The following is a 23,226-nucleotide window of genomic DNA, read 5'->3' as shown; positions in this document are numbered from 1 at the left end:
AACCAAAGATCTCAAATTTGGACTCATCAGACCAAAGCACAGATTTCCACTGGTCTAATGTCCATTCCTTGTGTTTCTTGGCCCAAACAAATCTCTTCTGCTTGTTGCCTCTCCTTAGCAGTGGTTTCCTAGCAGCTATTTGACCATGAAGGCCTGATTCGCGCAGTCTCCTCTTAACAGTTGTTCTAGAGATGGGTCTGCTGCTAGAACTCTGTGTGGCATTCATCTGGTCTCTGATCTGAGCTGCTGTTAACTTGCGATTTCTGAGGCTGGTGACTCGGATGAACTTATCCTCAGAAGCAGAGGTGACTCTTGGTCTTCCTTTCCTGGGTCGGTCCTCATGTGTGCCAGTTTCGTTGTAGCGCTTGATGGTTTTTGCGACTCCACTTGGGGACACATTTAAAGTTTTTGCAATTTTCCGGACTGACTGACCTTCATTTCTTAAAGTAATGATGGCCACTGGTTTTTCTTTAGTTAGCTGATTGGTTCTTGCCATAATATGAATTTTAACAGTTGTCCAATAGGGCTGTCGGCTGTGTATTAACCTGACTTCTGCACAACACAACTGATGGTCCCAACCCCATTGATAAAGCAAGAAATTCCACTAATTAACCCTGATAAGGCACACCTGTGAAGTGGAAACCATTTCAGGTGACTACCTCTTGAAGCTCATGGAGAGAATGCCAAGAGTGTGCAAAGCAGTAATCAGAGCAAAGGGTGGCTATTTTGAAGAAACTAGAATATAAAACATGTTTTCAGTTATTTCACCTTTTTTTGTTAAGTACATAACTCCACATGTGTTCATTCATAGTTTTGATGCCTTTAGTGAGAATCTACAATGTAAATAGTCATGAAAATAAAGAAAACGCATTGAATGAGAAGGTGTGTCCAAACTTTTGGCCTGTACTGTATATGTTACTACTGTAAGCCTGTTTGCTTTTCTAGCTACCAAAAGTGACTGAAAACTCAACCTCAAAGATCTTATTATGATTCTATTTGTCCATATTAAATTGAATACCGAATGTATTTAAACACACAGAAAATTATTTCAGTGTACTATAAAGCCTATAGGTGAAATGTGGACCAATGTGAGCATTTATTTGGAGTCGTGTTTCAAGTCACCCAACAAATGCAGGTCCAATATTCACTCTTCCTTCAGCTCTGTTTTGGTCTCCATCACCACCTGAGGGAAATATATGGCTCTTCAGCTGCTAAATGTTCCACTATGTTCACCAGCTAATAGGTAACTCTGTGTATCTGACATTTAATGTGGGGCAGGTGGCGTACACTGGGATTTAAAAAACCAGTGAGCTAAAGGACACTGAAAAAGCTCCAGAGCTGACGGTAAACTGTCCTCTCAGGTGACAATTCTCTGTGGGTTTCAACAACAAGCAACACTGTTCACATTACATCATCATTTTTTCCCAGTTGTTAACATAAAAGTATTGATTAGTGATGCTAATCAATATTAAATAATCATTTCTTCATATAATTAAGGGGTCTATTTAGAGTTACTGGCTGACATTTTTCCATGACAGTCATAATAACCTAGCAATAACCATAATAACCTGGAGACCTAGCATCCTGACAGATCGAAGCACTGTGCACAGTCCAATGCAAAAACGCGATCCAATGTGGTTAGTCAGCTTGACACTTTACCCTTTTGATATGTTCAATAAAGGGCCCCCAGATTTTAGAAAACTTGATAAGGAGGTTAGACAGAGTGTACCGGACTGCTTCAAGATGTAGACAAGAAACCATGTCATTTAGCCATTTTGTTGAGCAAGGAGGGGGCGCTGATTTCCATTCTCGCAGAATAACCCCTTTTGCTATGACTATACATAACATAAGAGCTGTGATGCAGGAGAAAGAGTCAAGGAGTAATTACAACAGCCCAGTATCACAGTGAGACAGTCAAGGACTAACTACTATATATCTTACTATAAAAAAGAAAGATGTCCGCCCAACAAATTCCTTGTTTTGAGTTTGAGGCAAGACCAGAAAAGGTGAATAAGGGCCCCAAACCTGATTTACACATGTCACATGTAGCAGACACAGAGGGGAATATTTTGTTCAATTTAGCCTTGGAGAAATGCAAGGGATGAATGACTTTAAACTGAAAAAGTTCAAGTCTAGCATTAATGGAAGGTGTTTTGATCCTTTGTAACTCTCTTGCCCATAATGCATCTAAAATTGCTTTACCTGTGTCCTTAGACCGAGCCTCTTTAATATGGAGAGAAGGGTATGCCAATGTAGAGAGACGGACAAAATGGAAGATGAAATGCTTGGATGTGGGAGCTCTAGTCTTGTTGTCAAAGATAAAGAGCACAAAATGTTTATGGGATAATAAGAACTGAATTTACAAAGGCATATGCTGTCAGTAGAAGTTTACTGCTTCTGGACATATGCAGTAAATATCTTGTTTATTCTCTCAGCATAATTTCTACTCTGCGAAGATGAACCTTCTGTCCTGCTCATCCCTTATTTACAAGACTGTAACTCTGCTAAAAAAGTGCAAAGCAAGGTGAAAAAGAAAAATACTTTCCAACTGACCTGTCAGAACTCAAAATACCAATCAGACATGAAGCAGTGCCTCTCCATGCCCGCAGCCATGATTGATGAGTTAGTTTATATAGATGTGGTACAGCGATGCACGGCATATGAAAAGAAATCATCTTTTAAGCCATCATGAACTGAGCTGCACAGGAGAACCACTATTGCCTGCAGTGAGTTAAAGCCAGCGGAGGACAGTGAGACGCTTCAGCTCAGGATGAATGGGCACCAGTGCGGCGAAACAATACCAGAAGCAGTAGGCTAGCAGGCCACACAGCATCTGATTCATACAGTCCCACTGCCCCTATGTTAGCAGACAGAAAACAAACACACTCATTGTTGGAGAGTGATACAGCTGTCCTCACGGTAACACCAGCTCAAACCTACATGCCCCAGAGCTATTTGTGCTGTAAACATATAAATAAGATATATGGGCAAACACACGAGAGAGACAGGAATGAATAGCCTTGTTTGAAGTGTGTGATGGTATCCGAAGATAGTGTTGAGATTGATATTGCACATTTGCACAACCCTGACTCTGACAGGAAGCTGACAGGATAATAATGTTTTGCACTTTACACTCAAAGATGACAGAGCTGAAAGGACAACAGACTTAATGACTCGCTGCTTCCAAACCATCTGTCCAAGAAGAATGGATCAAAACAGACATGAAAACAAATCATCTTCTTCGGCAACAACCTAAAGAAATCCCCTTTCATACCACTCCAGTAAATCTTCTAAAATAGACGTACAGAGTCAAAACAACAGAGCACGATGGATCATTTTAAGTGTAATAGGCTACTGCCTCACTACTGAAACCATATCCATGATCCAAGTCGTGCGGACTCCGCCAGGCACAATAAAAATGTTGGATCATTAGGAGTAGTACTGAACCAAGTCAAGCGGAATAAATGACTATCTAACCGTGGCGGGGGAAATCAGTGCTTACTAAAAGCAACCAAGGTTCATGTCAAGGTTAGCTCACAAAAACAGCACGAGAGATATGTTTACAGTGGCTCGGTGATAAAACAGTGACATCGCCGTTGAGACTGGGGAGCAAAAACAATCGCATGACAGGAGGAAATGGTTTCTGGAGCTGCGAGGACGGGACATCTACGATAGGAAACACAAACCTGATGGAGTCTGTGCAGCAAACAACCTTTCCAACAGCCACTGGATTCAGCACTGCATATTTTCTTATTATCTACTGGCCAAAGCAGATGTGTTTAAATCATAAGGCACTCAGTACACTGTGCAGTATATTACCAGCTGGTAGCATTGTGCAATACAGGGGGCAGATGGTGATTAATGGAATGTAAACTTGACTCCAGTATTGTCAACGCACAATGATTCCTTGCAGATAATATCTGGGTGTTCTTATATTTACCTCACTTCCTGACATTACCTGAGAGGTGTGACCAAGGCTGACTGCTGACAGACAATTGTGCCGTCTGAGCTGAAGGCACCCTGCCTGATCTTGTGACACTATCAACCAACTACAGAGCAAAGTTCACATCAAGCTGCAGGTACAGTATGGTGTTCCAAGCTGCATGTTAGCACAAGCACTCCGCAGGGTTGCAAGATAAGACGAAGCCCAACGAAGCTCAGTGGGTCATGCCCAGACAGCACATACTGCAGGAGGGCTGACATGTATTTGGATCCCAGTTTTCTGGGAAATATAGACGATTTAATCGGACTAAAGCCTGCATGGGCAAACTTTCAGTTACAGCTGCCAGGCTGCAGCTGTGGAAAGATACATCTGGAAGCCTGAGCTGAGACAGATCCCAAGACTATCAGGCTTTAAAACTGAGACACTGAACAGCACAGGGACCTGTCAAAGAACTTATTGCATGTTCTTTAGAGCTGCATCCTGAGCAGACATAGTTGAAGGACATCCTACAGAGTGGAATCCTCTGAATGAAGAAAAATATGCCCTCCAGCATGTTGATGGTTGCACAACAAGCTGGGGCTCGCCCCTGAAAGCTTCATACCTGCTGAGCAGCCACTACTTCAGAGGTGGTGCGTAAACACGGGCTGTAATGTAGGTGTGTTACAGTCTGGCCATTCCATGCTTTCCCAACAACACTGACAAAAACACATGATGGCTAATACAAGACCTGATGCAGCCATAACACTGAGTCACCAGCGAGGCAGTTAAACACTTTATAACCTGTGGAAATCCTTCAGATTCTCACTCAGACCTGCACAGGGGAGATTCCATAGGTGGACAAACTGGATCCAGACATACAGGGACGTTATGACTTTAAAAGTCAGTAGCTGAGAGATGGCATCTTAAGACGCACTGAGTTTTACAAGAGCAAAACGTGTAGAACACTCAACGCAACTAAATTTGGGGAGAGTATACTTTTGTTTTTGTTATGATGAGGCTGCCCCAGCATTCCTTACAGACTCACCTGTGTGTTCTGTCTCCTCACTGTCCAAACTCAGTTGTTTCCTGCGAAAAGCGACTCTGCTGAAGCCCTCCATTTTCCTGTGAGGCAATGACCGCTCCAGCATTGAGACACAAAAGTGAAACCCACCCGAAGTGACCGGAAATAACTATTACAAGTTTGAGTAACGCGGTCCACACCTTGCGTCGAACCCAGTAGGGCGTCCAGCCGCGCGGCTGTACTCTGCGCGCGCCTGCGCAGGTCAATAAGTAACATCAAACAAACACACGTGTGGGTTGAAACGACGACATCCACTTTTCTCTGAGACCTCTGTCACCTTGATGGGGGTGTTTCCCAAGCACCGCCCTTCACCCCTCTCAGTGCGTACTGATGGTGCAGATCTCCTTATTGTTACACCCAGACAATGTGCATACTGTTGGCCATCGCGACACACACACACACACAAAGAAAAGAAAATTTGGGACTGATTCAAAATTATTATATTATCATGTTATCCTAATATAATATAATATAATATAATTCCAAGGATAATGTAACAATAGAATATATACATTGTATATATATTAACTGGAGATAAATCCAAAAGAGATTAACAAAGAAAAATATAAAATAAATAAATATAAAAATAAATAAATAAATAAATAACAACAACAACAACAATAATAATCTGCCAGTGGAACTCTATACATTACTATGACTGTAACTGACTCAAGTCAGCATAAATTCTCATTTATGACATATTCAGAATATAAGCCATAACTATGAAATACTCATTGGTTATTTTAAGATGTTAAATTACCGATTAAATAATACAACAAAATAGTGACTAATTAAGACAAATCAAAAAATCTAAATGATCAAATACCAAGTAAATATATATTACATCATAGTGGGTCACAAATTAAAAAAAAAAGAAAAAGGAGATAATCATTGTAATTGGCCAAATTTAGAGCACTAAGTCATGTTTATGGGAAGTTATGATTCTAAAAAAAAATAATTGTAAGCCTCGTAGGTCAAAATATTGAAAAACTGATCAGAATTTTTGTTTTTTCTATTCAAATATTCTATAAATTTTGAACTATTGAGTTTCTGTTTTGTACAAGACAAGCTGAGTTATATTGCAATGTATTATTTCATGTTGTTTGATATTCAGATAAGTTGTCATGATGGGCAAGCAAAAAATGGGACCACATCATAGTTATTTGATATTACTGGACATTAAAGAGCATCAACTGTGTTCTGATCAGTTTCATTTCTTTCAGTTGTCATAGAAAGCTGCATTTATTCACCAGTGGACGCATGGTCAGTGAGGTAACCACCCTTGTAAAGAACTATAGCCTACCATTATCAATCAAAATCATATGTAATGCAACTATCAATTAATCCTAGACATTGATGAGAAAGGGGCCAATCTGACTATGATTTAATAAGGGTACCATACACTCAGTAACAAAACCCACTAATGACCTTCTTACTGTCAGATAAGCTGACCATCTCTGCTGATGTCTCCTGTTTCTCGTCCTCTGTCTGCAGCACAGTCCTTGTTACTAATTTAAATCTCTGTCCTTTATGCTTTACAAGATGTAATTCTCTTTTACTGTCAGAAGTGCTCTGCTTAGGGTGATGCAGAGAAAATAATTATGAGGGTCACTTTATAATTGACCTCTCTGTAACCTTTTGCATGCTGTGTTTGTGAATGCGTGGATACAGAAAAATAATTTCTGTCTAGTTGGTTAAGATGTTGAGAGAAACAGACACAAACACAAAGTCACATACAAATCCAAGGACAGGTCTTTTATTTACTTGTGAAACCAATTAAACACTGTTTTTAAATGGAGGAGAAACTGTTAAACTCACTGTAGTCGCATACAGCTATTGTTCTTTTTTTAACCATGTCTTTTTTTCTTCTTCTTTCATCGGATTAGTCTCTCTCCATCCACTGCTATATTGTGCAAACAAACCAAGAGAGTTAGGTCACCAGTGAGCCTGCGTGGGTTTTGGACCACAAACATTTCCATCACTCTGTAGTTGCAAAAGTAACAATCTTTACACTGTTAACGGAGACCAACAAATAACACACGCACAGAGAACAGAAAGAAACCACTCATTCACTGCTGATGTAACAGCTTTTTATCTGTCGTTACAACACTATACTGGCTATGTAGTTTTAGGTTTATCCGTTTCATATCCATCTGGCAAAAATATGTATTCAGTGCACTGAGGAGAGCGTTAACATTGAAGACATAATGAGGGTATAAAGACAGAGAGATGGGACTTCAATTATGCAACAAACGTCACACATTACATCCATCTCAGCCAGACTCAGCCCCGTTCCTCTGTGATCAAACAGTGTTTCTACAAGAGACAAAATCTCTATTGTACTCTTGCTGTCTTGCCTTTCTTGTCAGCCTGCTGGTTAGTTCATGGTGACAGAAATGGTTGAAAGATTGAGTCAATCTTAATCAGATCAGTCTACCGACACCACTGTATTGCTATAATGCATAATTGTGCTTGGACAGTACTGCATACTGTTTGGAGGAAGCATGTAGGGTCAGCTAAACATGGAGATGTTAGGATGACAGACACGTGTAGCTTGGGATATTAAAAATCTTTTCTGTCATTGTCATTGGAGGAGGGACGAAGGGTGGTCATGACAGTTGTCTGGCGCTTTGACCCATACGATAGCGAAAGAGTTCACAGAGAAGACAGAGAATACTTTACGGGGAGAATACAATGTTGACATGACAGTGACAGAAAGTCTAGAGGAGGCGCACCTCTGGGGAATCCTCTGCTCTTAACTAATGTTAAAAAGATGGAGGTCAGTTCACTCCATGGTCACTTAAACCTGTGCAATTCAAAAAAGGCAAAAAACTCAGGCCAACAGCCCTAGTCCTCATCTCAAACACTCAGTCTCTCGCTTATCCCAGTCTCTGAGGAGATCTGAGCTACATAATAGACACAACCCTGTCACTAGAGTCTGCTGTAAAAATAAATACAAATCATAGAAGGTATAAAATAGTCTTTATGCACATGATTTGCAAAAAAAAAATCTGTATAAAAAAACACAAGCATCCCAAGAAAGACTAGTGACGTTAGAAATGTAGTTGAAATCCACCCGTCACCACCACAAGAAATGATTTCCTTGTAATAAAGTGATTACCTTCATTAGTCTGTCTGCAACGTCAACCCCAATGTACTCTAACACTCCTATGTAAAAGTGGCATACATATGTTTTCATTAATATACTGACAAAATGTAATATTTTAAATGCTGTAGAGTATGGTTAGGCAAGTTTTAAACCTGTTCACTAGACCAGAAACAAGTTTTGTAGCTCTGGTTTTGGTTGGTTTGTCTTTGTTTAGGAAAACAAAATTGGCCATGAACAGTAGTGAATGTGCTAAATTGTCTGATCACTGAAGTCTTCACCACAGCAGTAAAACACGTCTTGATTTCCATACTGGAGATTGACCAACAAACACAGAAAAAAAAACATTCCAGTAATAAATATCTCAGAAACTTGTCATAAATCAATAATAGTAAATAAATAGTAAATAAACTATAAATAAATACTTAATAAGGGAAAAGGTTCCCGTGATTTGTCACTCATTTTGCGCCTCAGTTCAATCCTTTCCAGGACAGGGTGTCACTTCCAGAGAAGAAGAGAGCGTCCTGCTCTTCTTCTGCGACCCAGGTAACCAGGAGGCCTGCCAAGGGCCGGACCATGTAGCGCTTAGGGGGGTCACAGAGTCCAGTAAGCACCAGGTGGGACTGCTGGATTGCGGGGGGAGTTAAACTGAGGGAACCCCCATCCAGAGCGTCTCTGTCTCTGCATGACTCCTACCAGACCGAGTCATGGACCTGGGCTGGAACAGTGAGGTTAGGAGCCGGGGGGTTGGGGTTGCTGGGCCAGACAGTTACGAGGGTCGCAGGGAGAGAGAAGGGTACTGCCGCTGGACAGGACTGCATGATGTTCCTGGAGGTCTGCCAAAAATTTAGGACTGAAAGAATGCAGAGAGACAGGAGAGGAAAAATGACATTGAGTAAAACAGACAATGGGGTAAGAAGAGGGGACAGTTATTGGAAGAATAAGATTACACCAAATCAGCAAACAAAAATGCAACATGTGATGAGGGCAAAAAGACTATTGTGGTTTTCTGAAAGGAAAAGTTCAACTTTTTGTATGTAAAATACACTTATTCACTTTCTTACCAAAGGCTGAGATGAAAACATTGACACCACTCTAATGTCTGAATGCTAAATATAAAGCTGTTGCAAGCGGCCAATTAGCTTAACTAATTGTCAGTTAGCCCAGCTTCACCAAAAGGTATCAAAATCTCCCTGTAGTCTGTTGTCATTGGGAGGTTGCCAACCAGAAAGAGAGTCCAGAAAGTTATTGCAACCGGCCAAGGGATAGAGATCTGAAAGGATGAAGTTAGCATTACCCTACTTCCATCATCAAAAAGCCTATGGGATTTTTCCATTGTATTTTGGATCATTGCAGAAAACACACTCTGGGGTTTGTTAGCAGCACTTGTTAGCAGCTGATATTTTAAGACACATAAAAGCTCCACTGACGTAGAACAAAACATGAAAGTCTATCTAAAACCCCACTCAAGACGAGGGAACCAGAAGCGCTAACATGCTAACTCATAACTAGCTTTTATTTGTGTGATGCTAAGCTAATTGGCTTTGACTGGCAACATCGTATTTAGTGTACAGACACAAGAGTGGTATCAATTTTTTCCGTTTGCTTGGCAAGAAACCAATAAACATTTTCCCCAAAAAGTCAAACTAGTCCTTTAATACCACCCAGAGACAAAGAAGAGGCTGTTCATGCCATATTTCAACCAAAGTATTTGGTGAGAACATCTACAAAACGTAACAGTTTTGAGAGAGACTAACCAGCACAACATTAAAACCCAACATGGTCTCAGATCTGTCAGCAGTATCCTAGTTGCCATGTATGAATGTTTCAGTACACTGACAAAAATAATGTTGTTGGTAAACTCAAACATTCCTGGCAATGGATGTCTTGACTTTTAACACACAGGTGAAGCTAATGATGCTAACTACAGCTAATGGCTAAGTGGCATGGCTTTATGTGACACTTCCATCATTAATCAGATCTTTTCCTTCAATGGGAAGGGGCTGCTATTAAAAAAAAAAAAAGTTCCGTAAGAGGGGAAACTACAGTGCACATCTACAGTTAGTCTTGAACTTTGAAAGTACATCTTTATTTTAATAAAAATTGCAATTATGTAAAAGCATGTATTTAATACTGCCATGCAAAACTTCACATGCAATGGAAAATGACAATTCCTTCACTCCCCAGTGTTAATCATTTATGCAAGTCATGGGCCTCAGCCATAACCTGTTAATAACTAGTTAATAATAAAGTGTGAAAACTGAGAGCATGCAGCACTATTTATCCTGTCTGGATGCAGGTGCGCAACCACAAAAAAAAAAAAGATATGTGCATATGTGCATTTAAGAGAATGTGAATAACATGTTTATTATGGCGTGTGATAGATAGATAGATAGATAGATAGATAGATAGATATCGATGAGCCTACTACTAGCAGGTTCTACAGCTTGTTACCTGCGCGCTAGGGAGGTTCTCCCTCGCCTTAGTTGTGGGGAGAGTGACGGTACTGAGGCAGCAGGCTGCTGACAATCTACAAGAAACTGATAAATTAGACAGATATACAGAGTGGTGACACTCAGGGTTAGACAATAGGACAGAGAAATCACGGAGGACAAGACAGGGGAAGACCTTGTCAGAGACAGTGAGAGTACTACTGGTTTGCTGCTAAGGGAGGTCTGATTTTTATACTTAAGCACCAGTCTGATCCTGGTGTGTGTTCAGTTGTTCTCATGGCGCTGCTACACAATAGCATGGTGCTATTTATTAATTTGCATAATTGAGGGGATAATCATCCTCATTTTGTTTCTCCTGGATGAGAAATGTGACTCTCCTGCCATGGAAAATTTGTGTTTCGGGATGTAATGAATGGGAAAGCCTGAGAGAAGGGAGCAAGAAAGGAAATATGAGCAAAAGGAAGAAAGAAAAACAAGATACATAACCTAAGTCAGTGTCAATTACAGTGTATGATTTCATAGTGTGGATGTAAAGAAACCAGTCTCATCTGAGCACACTGACAGGGCCAGTCTCTGCACACTTAGACAATCAGCACAGGAGGTGGAGAACAGACAAAAAACAGAGAAAAGACACACAGACATGGACATATTTACACACACTTGCAAACCCAACTTTATATTGATTTGTACAGCACAGAAAGAGGAGGACAGACACAGCGGGGCTATTGCTGAACAATCCCATCCTGCTCAACTCCACAACACCTGCTGCTCTGTTATTTTCATCAGGTTTTTTTCCACAGTCCACACCTAGTCATGTTCCACATTCTTACTTAAAAGTTTTTTATATGACATCTTGTTTAAACTGTTTCACTTATATGATTATCTGAGGTAGGATAAGGGACAAGGAGAGAGCGGTCAAACAGCATTTGACAGGAAGGAGAAATGTTTTCAGATGCTGCCATCTAGTGGAGAAAAATGGGAATACAGTGAGAGGTTGGTCGAGACATTGGGGCATCAGTGGAGGGAGAAATTGTTTAGCTTCCTTTCTGAAACTACACATGGAGTAGGAGGTAGGAGGTCGAGGCACAGAGAGGAGGTCTGACTGGTTTCCATACTACTGTAGGCAACAAGGCTATTAAACACACTTTCAGCCTGTCAAATGCTTTTTGGCAGAACTTTAGATGCAACAAAAAAGGCATGCAAGGATGAACTGTAGGAAGTGTCATTTTACAACATATAATTACAACATATTAGTTAGTTAACATATTAGTTTTATGGAAGAGATGAGATGAATTACATTTTATTAATAATAAAAAAAAAAATCTAACATGTAATCTACAAACTTTTCCACAGGGAGGTGCTGTGAGTCACTGGATGCTGAAGCAGAGGCTGCAGCCATTTTTTGCTTTGTTTTCACTTTAAAACACCTCTCAGTCTTCTACAAGAGTGATACATGATGTCACAGTTGATGGTAGCAGCTATGCAGATAGATGCCTGATATCACATTCATAGGGACGTTCATTATTAAACTCTATGCAGTCCAACCTTAACAATAACAAAAAGGCTGATCAGTGCTGCTTTGAGGATGGAGCAAGCTGTCAGGGGCCTCCTGTTCCTGAGTGTTGCTGCATGTTCAAACCACAAAAATGCGAAACCAGTTTTTCCTCCTCTCTGTATCTGTACTTAATCCAGTGGAATTAGGGGAACTGTGTGCAAAGATGGGTGTGGCGATGACGATGAATCATCGCCTTCTCCGAAGGTGAGGTGATACTGAGGTAGGAGTACCAGTGCTGTAAGATAGAGACAGTCGACCTATGTCATGTCTTGAATAAATGAGTCGTCTGAACTCTAAGGTGAGCAGCTCAGGGTCTACCGTGATTGGCTGGGTGGCCAGGGACAAATGAGGGAAACTGATGTTAGGTGGAAGAGTTGGAGCTGAGGTCTGGATTGTTTCAGAAAGTGCGTGTGAAGTCCACACAGACATGGATGGACAGGCGGTTAGTTCGACAGAGGGAGGGCTAGTGAGGGTCAGGGAGGTGTTCAGGGTGTGGGTGGTGATAATGGAGGGGCTGTGGAGCCTGGTGGGACTGGAGGGAGCTGTGAAAGCGCCTCTGCCACTTACTTTGGGCGGGCTGCTTTTAATCTTGGGCACTTTAGCGCCGCGGCCACGGTGAGTCTGCTCGTGATCGAACTCCAGATCCTCCAGCCGTTGGGTCAACGCCAGCTTCTGTTGGATGGCCATACGGAGGAGGGAGTTCAATGTCTTTTTCTCATCCTCTGCCGCCGCCAGCTGCCTCTGCATCTCATCCAGCTGGGTAACATATTCGTCACATCTACAGAGAGAGAGAGAGAGAGAAAAGTTACAGAGGGAAGAGACAAAGTTTTAGTGGGATATTTCTCTGACACAAGCAAGTATATATCAAGGGAAGTCAAAATATTCACTTCCCCAGCCTTGTGGCCTCAGATTTACCCTCTCACCTTGTGGCAAACATGGCCCTGAGAGACGAGAAGGTGGCTGCGTCTTCTTTAAGAGCCTTCAACTCGTTCCTCAGCTTCATCATGGTCTCTGTCACCATCGACTTTTCATTTTCGTACTTGCTCTTCAAATTTGCCAGTGCAACCTCTGCTGTCTGCAATGCGGATAATTTAACATATCATCATTACACCATGACGGCCTGATTCAGATGACATCTGACACAGAAAGGGCAAATAAGTTTGCGTGGATATTACAAAGGAAATTCCTCTTTCACCTGTTTATTGGCTTTCAGCACCAGCCTGAGTGTGGCTATCTGCTCTCTTTTGGTACTAAGCAGGGATTTTAGTTTGAGTATCTCCTCCATGCACAACTCCTTGTCCTTGTCAAGCATAGGCGCCAACTCTCTGGCTGCAGCCCTCTGTCTGGACAACTGCAGTGAGCGATCCACAGCCCGCTGGAGGTGTTTGATCTGGTCTCTGATGATGGCGTTCAGGTTGTAGATATTCATGGGCTCCTTCCGCAGGTCCCCACCTGCCTCTGAGGGCACTGGAGATGGGCAAGGTGAGATGCTGATGCTAGGGGAGCCCGTGGGGTTACGGGTGGGGCTGCTATTGCAGGAGTCCACTGTGTTGTTTGTTGTCTCATTGTGATGGCCGTCTTTGGATGGGGAGTCCATGGGACTTCGTGGGGGTTCGGAGGAGCAGGCTGCTGATGCTGCAGCGAGGCGTCGTGCCAGGCGGGGGGAGAGCAAAGCCCGATGGTCATCCGAGCCTTTCAGGCTGCCACTGCGTGTGACGCGGCTCTGGCGGTAGTAGTCCAGCATGACACGGTTGGGCGTCTCGTTGTTGCACAGACAGACATGATGGTAGAGCTGCGCCAGCTCCTCACTGAAGGTTACCAGCTCATCTTGTGCTGTGTTCAGCATGCCCTGGCTCTCGGTGGCTGTGCTCGCGGCTGCTCGAAGCTCTGCCTCCAGACTTGCCACCTTCTCCCTGCTTTCACGATAACTACGCTCCAAATGTGTTACCTGCTTGGAAGAAATCAGTTGAACATTTGGAACATTACAGGGTGCAAAACAGAACTGAGTTAGCATCCAGTCAAAAGGATATTTGGTTGCAAAAGTCAAATGACGCACAACTATACATGTAACAATGACAAACCTGTTCAGTCAGTGCCTGGACCCTGTCGTCACTGTGGCTCTCTCCGTGCCCTTCCACAGCCTGGTTGTACTTCTCCTTCAGCACCTTGAGCTCTGCTTTCAGGTCGATCACCTCTGTCACTGCCACCTTGTACTTACACTCCAGGACCTCGAAGCCATTGATGTCTAGGTCACAGTGACCATTGGCTGGTGGTGATGAGGAACCACCATCGGGTTTCTCACTCTCCTGTGGGTCATCCAGCTCTTTGTCTCCATTCAGACATTTCATACCGTTGACGCGCTCCGTGAGGCGATGAACCCGCTCATTCTGCTCGCTCAGGGCGCCCTGTGTGTGCTGAAGCTGGGTCTGTGACTCCTGCAGGTTCATGAGCAGCACCGCCTTCTCACGCTCCACCTGCAGGATGGGAGGATAAATGGGAGGCAGTCAAGACAGTGACGGAAGAATACAGCTGCATAGGTGTTACTGATATAAAAAAAACTGTGAAAGTGTTTTAAATCCAAGGCTTTTCACTTTTATAACTTTATATATTTATATATTATTATGTAATACACTGCACTGATGCGTGACTTCCAAGTTCTGACAATCAGCTACAGGCAAATTTCACCTAAAGCATTTTCTCATAATAAAATTAAGATGAAAACAGCAATATTCAGACGCTGCTGATATAGCCTACAGTATGGGCAGGACTCAGGCTCACTTACACAAATGTATAATCAGTATGACCTGCACAACTCCATAATATTAAGGAGCTTACAAAGATAAAGACAACGTACTATGCAACCACCATTTTTAAGCAGCAAGAGAACAAACACAAGCAAATGTCTTTGGACCAACAATGCATCAGTTGACCTGTATATCTGACTGTATACATGTGTGTAATAACGTGTTGCTCAGCTTGCTTGACTTAAAAACTGTTGGTAAGGATTAGGGGTGTAACAATACACAAATTTGCATTAAACCGTTCGGTACATGGCTTTCAGTTCAGGACAAATTACAAACCTAACTAATCCTATGACATTTGGAAAATAAAACATACAGCTTAAATTGTGGGACACATGATGTTCTCGCTCAACATGGCAGCACACATGACTTAACAGGCAATGAGCTGTCTGCCCCTCTCACCCCAAACCAATATATTTTACTCCAGTGAGACACACTTGGAGGCAGCTATGATATGCTAGCTCATTGCAGTGCTGTTAGTAATGCCATTACCAGACCAGAAATAGAAGATCCTCTGATAACCTACAGGTTTGGAAATTGGAGCCACTTTGGCTTCGCTTTGAATTATGAGGGTGATGGTGAGGAAATGGTGGCTTGAAAAACAACGGTATGTCACATCTGCTGCAATAGGTTACATCAGTGGGAATATTTCAAACATGACTTCTCATTTATCCATACATCACCCATGTGTGTCAATAGATGGAACTAGATGAAAACAAGGAGCAACACAAGCTACAAGCTGTTATCCCTGCAGCATTTAGGCAACCATTCCGAACTGACTTAAACATGGAAAAAGGAATCACCATAGCAACTGATAATGTTACATTTATAGACACACATATGAGACCTTACTCTGTAGTGGAAAATGTAGGCTTTTACAAACATGCTAAATGTAACTGAAACCCATTTCACCCAGACTGTAAAAAAACAGAGGCTCAAATTATGATGTCATGTTTAAAAATTCACAAAACAAGGAAATTTCTCTGGCATTTCAGAAACAGACTTGCCTCTTTTGTTTGTATTTCTTTATAACTACAATACTAGATTTTATATTTAATAAAGAACTGTTTTTGGTTTAAAGGTGCTGAGAGGAAACCCAAGAAAACAGGTCACCCAGATGCAGCTCCATCATTGTTCAAGGTCAAAAAAGAATATTCATTATGACGTTTTTATAAATCAAAAATGTTAAAAATCAAGGAAATTTACCTGCATTTACACTTTTTTGCTGTGTCGAAAAAGTACTGTTTGTGTTTCAAACCTCAACAGTGAATTTCGTGAACCGTTACACCCATAGTGCAGATAATGGCAGCCAAACTTTAGTGCATATTTTAATTACTTCTTTATCAGTCATCCAAAAAGAGGGGTGTGCTCCCCTAGTGCTGAAAGGGTAAAACTTTAATCTGACTCTTCAATCGCCAAAGGAGGCAAAGCAAATAGATACATTTAAAAACTGTCAATGGTGATTACTGCTTTGGGTGACACCTAAGATGAAATTGTGTGTGCTCTCTAACAGTGCCCATATTGACAAAGACTAAATTGATTTTAAAAAATTCAACTGGCAAGTAGAAGCCCGATGCTGCTGGCGTCTACAACGTTGGTAATCAACTTGAAAGAGAAAATTGATTACTAGGTAATTGGGTTTACAGAGAAAGGCACACTGCTAATATAGCAGCCACTGATCTGATTCTTTATTTCCCAGAGGAGCTCAGCTAGGGGCAAAAAAATGAACAGTAATGACTTAATTAGATTTTAGCATGACTCTAATCTGCATATGATTTTTATGTCATTGAACACACCATGTATTTATCTTGTGTGGAGTGCCTACTTATTAGCATGTGTTGCATTCAGGTGACTCAGTGCATAAGTGAGAGAAAGACAGTTCCTACACTATATTATATAAGCTCCAGATTTATACTTTCTATTTATATAGATGTAGCATATCACAATGCAATGTTAGAGCTAACTGTGATATGAAAGTACATGTGTAGAAGTGTACAGCGCCTGTAGACAAAGAACTTCTATGTCATTTTCCCTCCCTCTTTGGGTCTCGTTTCTCAGTTAGGACTCTATTTTTGTCCCCTTGTCTCCAAACTAAAAGCAGAATATAGTCAGTTTCTGTCTCTGTCTTGCCCCTACATCTGCTCTCTGTGCCCACTGGACACTAATCACCCTGACAGGGCTCCCTATGGTACACGCAAATGCACTGCCTCTACTGCTGGACTCTTTTTGCATTGCTATGATTTGGTAGAAGATATCAGCACACATGAAAGCATACAGTATATACAGAGCATGATATACACTTCATATGGGCATTGATATAAGCTGAAAAGCACGTGTGTGTGGTCTGTCACTGCCAAAATAATTTAATTATCATGTGTTTAAGTATGTACATTTTGTGTAGATGGATTCTGTGTATAAGATTTCAATGCTGTTTCAGTGGCCTAATTTGTATTCAGTAAAGCCTGTAGTATTACATGATGCTTTTCCTTCTCTTTCCCAGACTGTCATCACCTTGTCATTTCCTTACTGTTACCAGTGACAAACAGCGACCATGGCTGCTTTCAACAGTGCAGCAATGAACACTGAACAAAGACACACACCCACACAGAATGCAGCCAGTTGATTGATAAGACGCCACAGTCTCTACACTACAAACTGAAATGTACTGTGGAAAATTGGATCAATACAGCCATCTTCTAATGTGCTGTGAACTGCAGTGAATTGTCTTGGGGTTAGCGTTGGTATCAGCTTTAAAGCGACTGAAGTCTTCCAGACAGTAAAAACCAATGTGATGTTCAAGTGTCGTCAGTACTGACCTTGAAAATTATATTCAAAGGGCTGAAGTAGAATAAGTGCTTTCTAGCTGCTGCAAGTCAACACTGCTGATTTTACTTGGGTTATATTATTTATTGTGGGATTTACAGACACTGCTATAAAAGCCTGCTATATTTTCTTACAACCCACCTGTAGCAGCTGCTGTTTGAGCTTCTGCATCTCCGACAGGTTGAGCTCACTGAACAGGTCAGGCACGGGGTGCAGGCCTTCTCCTTTCCGGCCTGGTCGGTATTCCCCGTTCATCTTAGCCAATCCGGTGCCTGTGTGAACGTGGCCGTTGCGGCGGTTGCAGTCCTCATTGTTGCCGTTAGCAGCAGGGATGGTGGTGCCGTTGGTGCCATTTGTTCCGTTGGTCTCGTCAGGGAACTTGAGGCCTTCAACACCAGTGACGGTGAGTGCCAGATGGGCCCCGGCTCCGTAGACGCTGTCGCTCAGGCTGAGGTGGTGGGCCAGTTCCTTTCTTAGGTTGTTCTTCTGCTCGCGCTCATTCTTGAGGGCGTCCAGGGCCTCCTCCAGCTGACCCTCGGAGATGTCCTTCAGACGTAATGCATCCTCCAGCTGACTGTTGAGGAGAACGGTCTCCTCCTCGAGTACTTTAATTTCATGTTTTAGTCCCTCATACTCCACCTGAGGAGCAACAGAAAGGACAGGCCAGAACAGGAGAAAGAAAAGGGTGGAGACCATTGAATTTAATTACATAATTCGCTAACACGAAATAGCAGCAGATGAGTTTTAAAAAAGCACATATTAACAGAGTGTGGACTCGAGTCACGTGACTTGGACTCAAGTCAGACTCAACACAAATGGACAACTTTAGACCCGACTCGACAAAATCAAAAAGACTTGCAACTCGACTTCAATACACTTGTGACTTAACTTGGACTTGAACCATTTGACTTAAAAATAATTGATACCTTCCCCCAAGGCCAATTTGGGAAGAAAGAATTATGGACATTTTTTCAACATGAGACGAGTTAAAGATAAAGAAACAGGACAAAACCATATAAAATAATTCTGTTGTGGTACTGGTTGAACGTGCTACATAAAAGTGCAATGTCAGCACAACTTTTATTCTAACTTGTTTCGACAGATAATACAAACCTTAAAAACCATTCATAATTTTTGTAAATGTAATAATTCATTACTCTGATGTTAAAATAGCATTACAATTGGTGAAGAGCACATTATGACTTGTTTAGGACTCAAAACTCAAGGTTTAGGGCTTGGGACTTGTCAGTCTTGACTTGTGAGTTGACTTGTGACCTGACTTGCAAAACAATGACTTGGTCTTACTAAGACTTTTGAAAGTGTTTTCCCCTTTAAAATATTTGTTTTCTGTTATCATTATTATCATTATTATTATTATAATTATTATAATTATTTAGAGCCAGGTGATATGGACTAAAACCAAACACCACACTGCTTTTGATTCAAAATCTTGAAATGTATAATGTGACAAAACCGTATTTGAGTGATGAGTGGTGCTTTCAGACGTAACTTGATCCAAAAATGTGTCTAGATTTTGTTGTTACAAAATCATTTGCAATTTGCATTTGCTTACGAAGCAAGATAAGGCACTCATTTTTATTACATTTCAGAAAAAAACATTGTTTTTAACTTACTTTTACTGTAATGTAAGATCAGCAATATTTAAGTCTTACATCATAAAAATGACTCTACATTGACTTATGACTTTAATCTACTCGCCCATACAGACACTGTATGACACTGCTGGGGATACTGTGGCTCCTAAAGGGAAATGAAGGATGATGAGCAATTGGATGAGAGCACAGTTTGATCCAGTGCATCCTAGATCTAATACTGAAAACATAAAGAGAACCACACTTGGAGGTGGTTTGGAAGTGATACTGGGAAATTGAGTGAGTCACTTATTTCAGCTGAGATGGAGTTTATTTAGTGCCTCATCACTGAAGGCGATGACAAATCTGTCTGAGGCAAAGCTTCCTGGTGTGCTGAGAAATTAGCTGACTGAGTTAATGTGTGAGTGAGAGTAACTAATATGATGAAGGTCTCCACACTGACCTGACTCTGCTTGAGTGTTGACACCAGTTTCTGCAGCGTAATGTTCTCCTCCTCCAGCTCAGTGTAATCCTGAAGCAGCCGCGTCTCTCTGAACTTGTACTCCTTGATCTCCTCCCTCATCCGGCTCCTCTGCAGCTCCAGCATCTCGTTGTTCTGGAGAGAGAAAATGGGATGAAAAAAGAAAAGTGGGGGAAAAAGATGGGTACAAGAAAGAGAGAGGGAGAAGAGGATTGGGAGTCAGCTCATAACCTGAATCCATAACCAACACAGCATTGCTCACAGAAAGTAATATCACTCATACATACTTACAGTCTCCTCTAAGACACATACTGCACTTCTCCTCTCTGATATCATAAGGATGATGAGATTTTTTTTTTTGCTAAACAAATTTCATTTTCTTAAATGCAATGAGTCAGCACATTCACACTCCCAGAAGGATCATTTCAGGTCACCTGCTGTGCACAGATAGAAACATGAGCATATGCTGGACCATATAAAGTGTCGATGAGAGAAATGCAGCAGATACAAAGGTCATAAATCTGGGTGTAGTAGGCGGCAGTGCTGGGAATATATGGAGAACTCAGCAAAATTATCTGTCACATATACAACCACTAACTGCTAACTTTTATTCTAAGGAAAAGGGAGATGGATGAATATCCTCTCTGTTAGCTTCAAAAGAGCTGACCCTGGCAAATTAAAGCAATCCCCATGTTACTTTTAAGTCAATTTCACCATTAGTCCAGGTCACTTAAAATTAGGGCTGCCCCTTGAAAGTCAGAGATTCGGATCATCTGTACTTCTGGGCAGTTATGTAGTGGTAGTTCTGGGTAGGTTACCGAGGAGGTGGTGGGTATACTTTCCTATGTATTCCAATAGCTTTTCTGCTGATAGGTGGGTTTACCGTGAACAGCCAGAGAAAGAGGTGGGTATACCTGCGTATACCCTGCACTTAACCACTGCTTCTGGGGACATTTTGGTACCCAGATTTAGCTGCAAAGTGAGCACTCTTGACTGTCATGCTTCTCTACAGACAGCTGCGGACATGATGCAGGGGTAGGGCTCAGAGATAACATTGTTTTCTTTCTTCTGCTTGGGAGTGGTGAATTTACAGCTCACAGATACTTAATAGGATATAGTTTCTGGCTTTTGTTTGATGTCTAGTATCGGCAATAAATGTTGTACATTTCCAACCCGTTGTCAGCGCTATTAGCTTGTCAACTACTACTCCTTTACTTGTTTACATGAATGAAGGTCACTGTCACACTGAACGTCTAGCTAACCCCTCTTCAAACCTTCAAACTTTATATGGAAAAAATAAATAAATCGTCGAATATTAGTGTCAAACAGCTGAATCTGATTTGACTGACATTATTTGGGTGCAGCCCTACTTAAAATGCATTACAGTAGTAGACAGTGGACACTTGTTCTCATGCACTGTTCGTACATATACTTATGAAAAGTAATGCATCAGAATTGCCATATAACCTACGCAATCAAGAACGTTGCGATCATGTGGCCCGTTCTCTGGCAAGAGTAAAGGAGGAGGTAGCAAAGACCTAAAGTCTGCATGAAGAGGAAAGTCAGGATGATGGATTGGTCAAACAAACACAGGATATTATCCAAGGAGACCTGTGTTCATTGCTCCGTGTCACACAAAGTAAGGTAAGTCATCACTATGTTTCTTTTACGTAGCATTAAGTATGTAACTTATCATTTAGTTTGTAACCTGACAATGCCCAACTATGTTTCTTTTCCTAAACTTAACCTACGTAACTTTACTGGCCTAAACCTATGTAATGCTAAGTACATAACATGACGATGCCATTCATGGGGCGCTAATTTGTTTCATTTGAACCACTGCACGTGTGTTTTCGTAAGATACACGAACTGTTGTATGAGGTTATGTTGTCTCCTGTATTTCCTAAAGATTAACTACACAGATTATCATTATTATTATTATTATCATTGCATCACTTTTACTCCGCCCACTTATGACTAGGAATGGTCAAAAGTGGGCAGACCAGACCAGACCAGAACAGGTATGAGGCTCCTCTTTTTAAACACAGACATGACTTAATGTGTACAGTACAATGTCATTACTACTGGACAACAGTATCATTAAGTAGAGAATATAAAATAATGAACAACGTACAGTATACGTGCGCATGTGTGTACTTCTCTTACTGCAGAGCTGCCTGCAGCTTCCCTGCAGCTCTCTGTGCATATGGCAGAAGTGCTGACCCAGACACAGAGTCAGGAGTGGGTGGGTTCACTCACAGGGGGGAAGAAACTCAGAGACCTGAGACACATATGGTCTCCTCTTTGCTTTGAAGCTCCAGTGTGTGTGTGTGTGTGTGTGTGTGTGTGTGTGTGGATGGCAATGGTGCTTTCAGAACTGGCAACTGGACTGAAACTAAAGACCATCATGATGCAGTGAATCTTTTGATTTGAACAGTGGCTGACAGCAGCTCCTATACTCTTAAAGCTAATGGAGCCTCAGCTGCAAAGTACATAGAAGTACAGTGCGACTGCACTGAGAACATTTTCTACTCATCCAGGAAAAAATAACGAAAACCAAATGACATTTTCAGAGCAAAACTTATTACCATAAATAACAAATCATACAATATTTTAAATGCCATATTATTATTGACTGTAATGACCCTCCGTTGCTACATCTTGTCCACTTACATATTTATGACAATGCGGGTGATTACATTGAGCCGGGTATGAAGTGCACTGGATTAGAGGTCAATTATCAGTCAGAGAGTCTCTATAGAAGCGTAGCTGATCGGGGGCTACAGTGGCCGGGGTCAGGGACAGTGCGGCACATAACAACTGGCAGTGAGCCTGCCACAGGGCAAAGCTGGGCGACTCACCCCTGATCTGAAGTTCACAGAACAGACTGTGACTGTGACAAGCTTTATTGGATTCATGATACAATGGCAAATATGGCTGAAGTCCAGCCATGTAGTATCCATTCATCATTGTTACCACCACTGTTGCTGCAGTAATGGGAGGATAAATAGAAAATGTTGACATAAATATATAATGATGTGGCTTTTATTTGGAAGGTTTAAGTATTTCTTAAGCTTAGGCAGATGCCAAGATGTACTGTGAGTGACTGTCTTCTGCATGGGAGGGATTGGGATGCTGCGAATTCATAAACACTTAATTATCTTAATCCTTACATGTTCTGACTTACAACTGCAAACTTCCTCTGGCTGACATAAACTATTCCCATACGTTTTTCCTTGATGAATATGTATATGTTAATAGTGTTTGTGAGGCTTGCTTGGAACCTTTTGATCAGACGCCACTCATGACCAATGAAGCCCCCAGCGTGGCTGCAACACCTGCTTCTCACCGTGAAAAAGCAAATCCTTGTCATTAATGGGCATCACGCATGCAAATGAGGATTTCAAAGGGA

General features: G+C 41.6%; 2 protein-coding genes across 9 annotated transcripts in view; both read right to left on the bottom strand.

The window, feature by feature from the left end:
* The window catches only part of fgd4a (FYVE, RhoGEF and PH domain containing 4a), a 68,249-nt gene extending 63,058 nt beyond the window's left edge, over nucleotides 1-5,191 (bottom strand). The window contains exon 1 of one of the 2 annotated variants that reach the window (XM_078168096.1): nucleotides 4,968-5,191. In XM_078168096.1, the coding sequence (XP_078024222.1) occupies nucleotides 4,968-5,070 (103 nt within the window). In that variant the 5' untranslated portion in view covers nucleotides 5,071-5,191. The remainder of the gene's footprint in view (nucleotides 1-4,967) is intronic. The other variant, XM_033635256.2, reaches the window with a different exon arrangement.
* Nucleotides 5,192-6,743: 1,552 nt separating this feature from the next.
* Nucleotides 6,744-23,226, bottom strand: part of bicd1a (bicaudal D homolog 1a) — a 44,096-nt gene continuing 27,613 nt past the window's right edge. Inside the window, exons 3-10 of one of the 7 annotated variants that reach the window (XM_033635714.2) lie at nucleotides 19,797-19,949; nucleotides 17,883-18,380; nucleotides 14,199-14,591; nucleotides 13,313-14,068; nucleotides 13,041-13,192; nucleotides 12,685-12,895; nucleotides 10,564-10,649; nucleotides 6,744-8,962 (exon numbers count right to left, since the gene is read on the bottom strand). In XM_033635714.2, coding sequence (XP_033491605.1) covers nucleotides 8,842-8,962; nucleotides 10,564-10,649; nucleotides 12,685-12,895; nucleotides 13,041-13,192; nucleotides 13,313-14,068; nucleotides 14,199-14,591; nucleotides 17,883-18,380; nucleotides 19,797-19,949 — 2,370 coding nt within the window. In that variant the 3' untranslated portion in view covers nucleotides 6,744-8,841. The other 6 variants (XM_033635716.2, XM_033635715.2, XM_033635717.2 and 3 more) reach the window with 6 other exon arrangements.

Source organism: Epinephelus lanceolatus, chromosome 5 (assembly GCF_041903045.1).
Source record: "Epinephelus lanceolatus isolate andai-2023 chromosome 5, ASM4190304v1, whole genome shotgun sequence".
Classification (NCBI taxonomy): domain Eukaryota; kingdom Metazoa; phylum Chordata; class Actinopteri; order Perciformes; family Serranidae; genus Epinephelus; species Epinephelus lanceolatus.
Note: the sequence above shows the minus strand (reverse complement) of the source record. Positions and strands in the feature narration are given on the sequence as shown.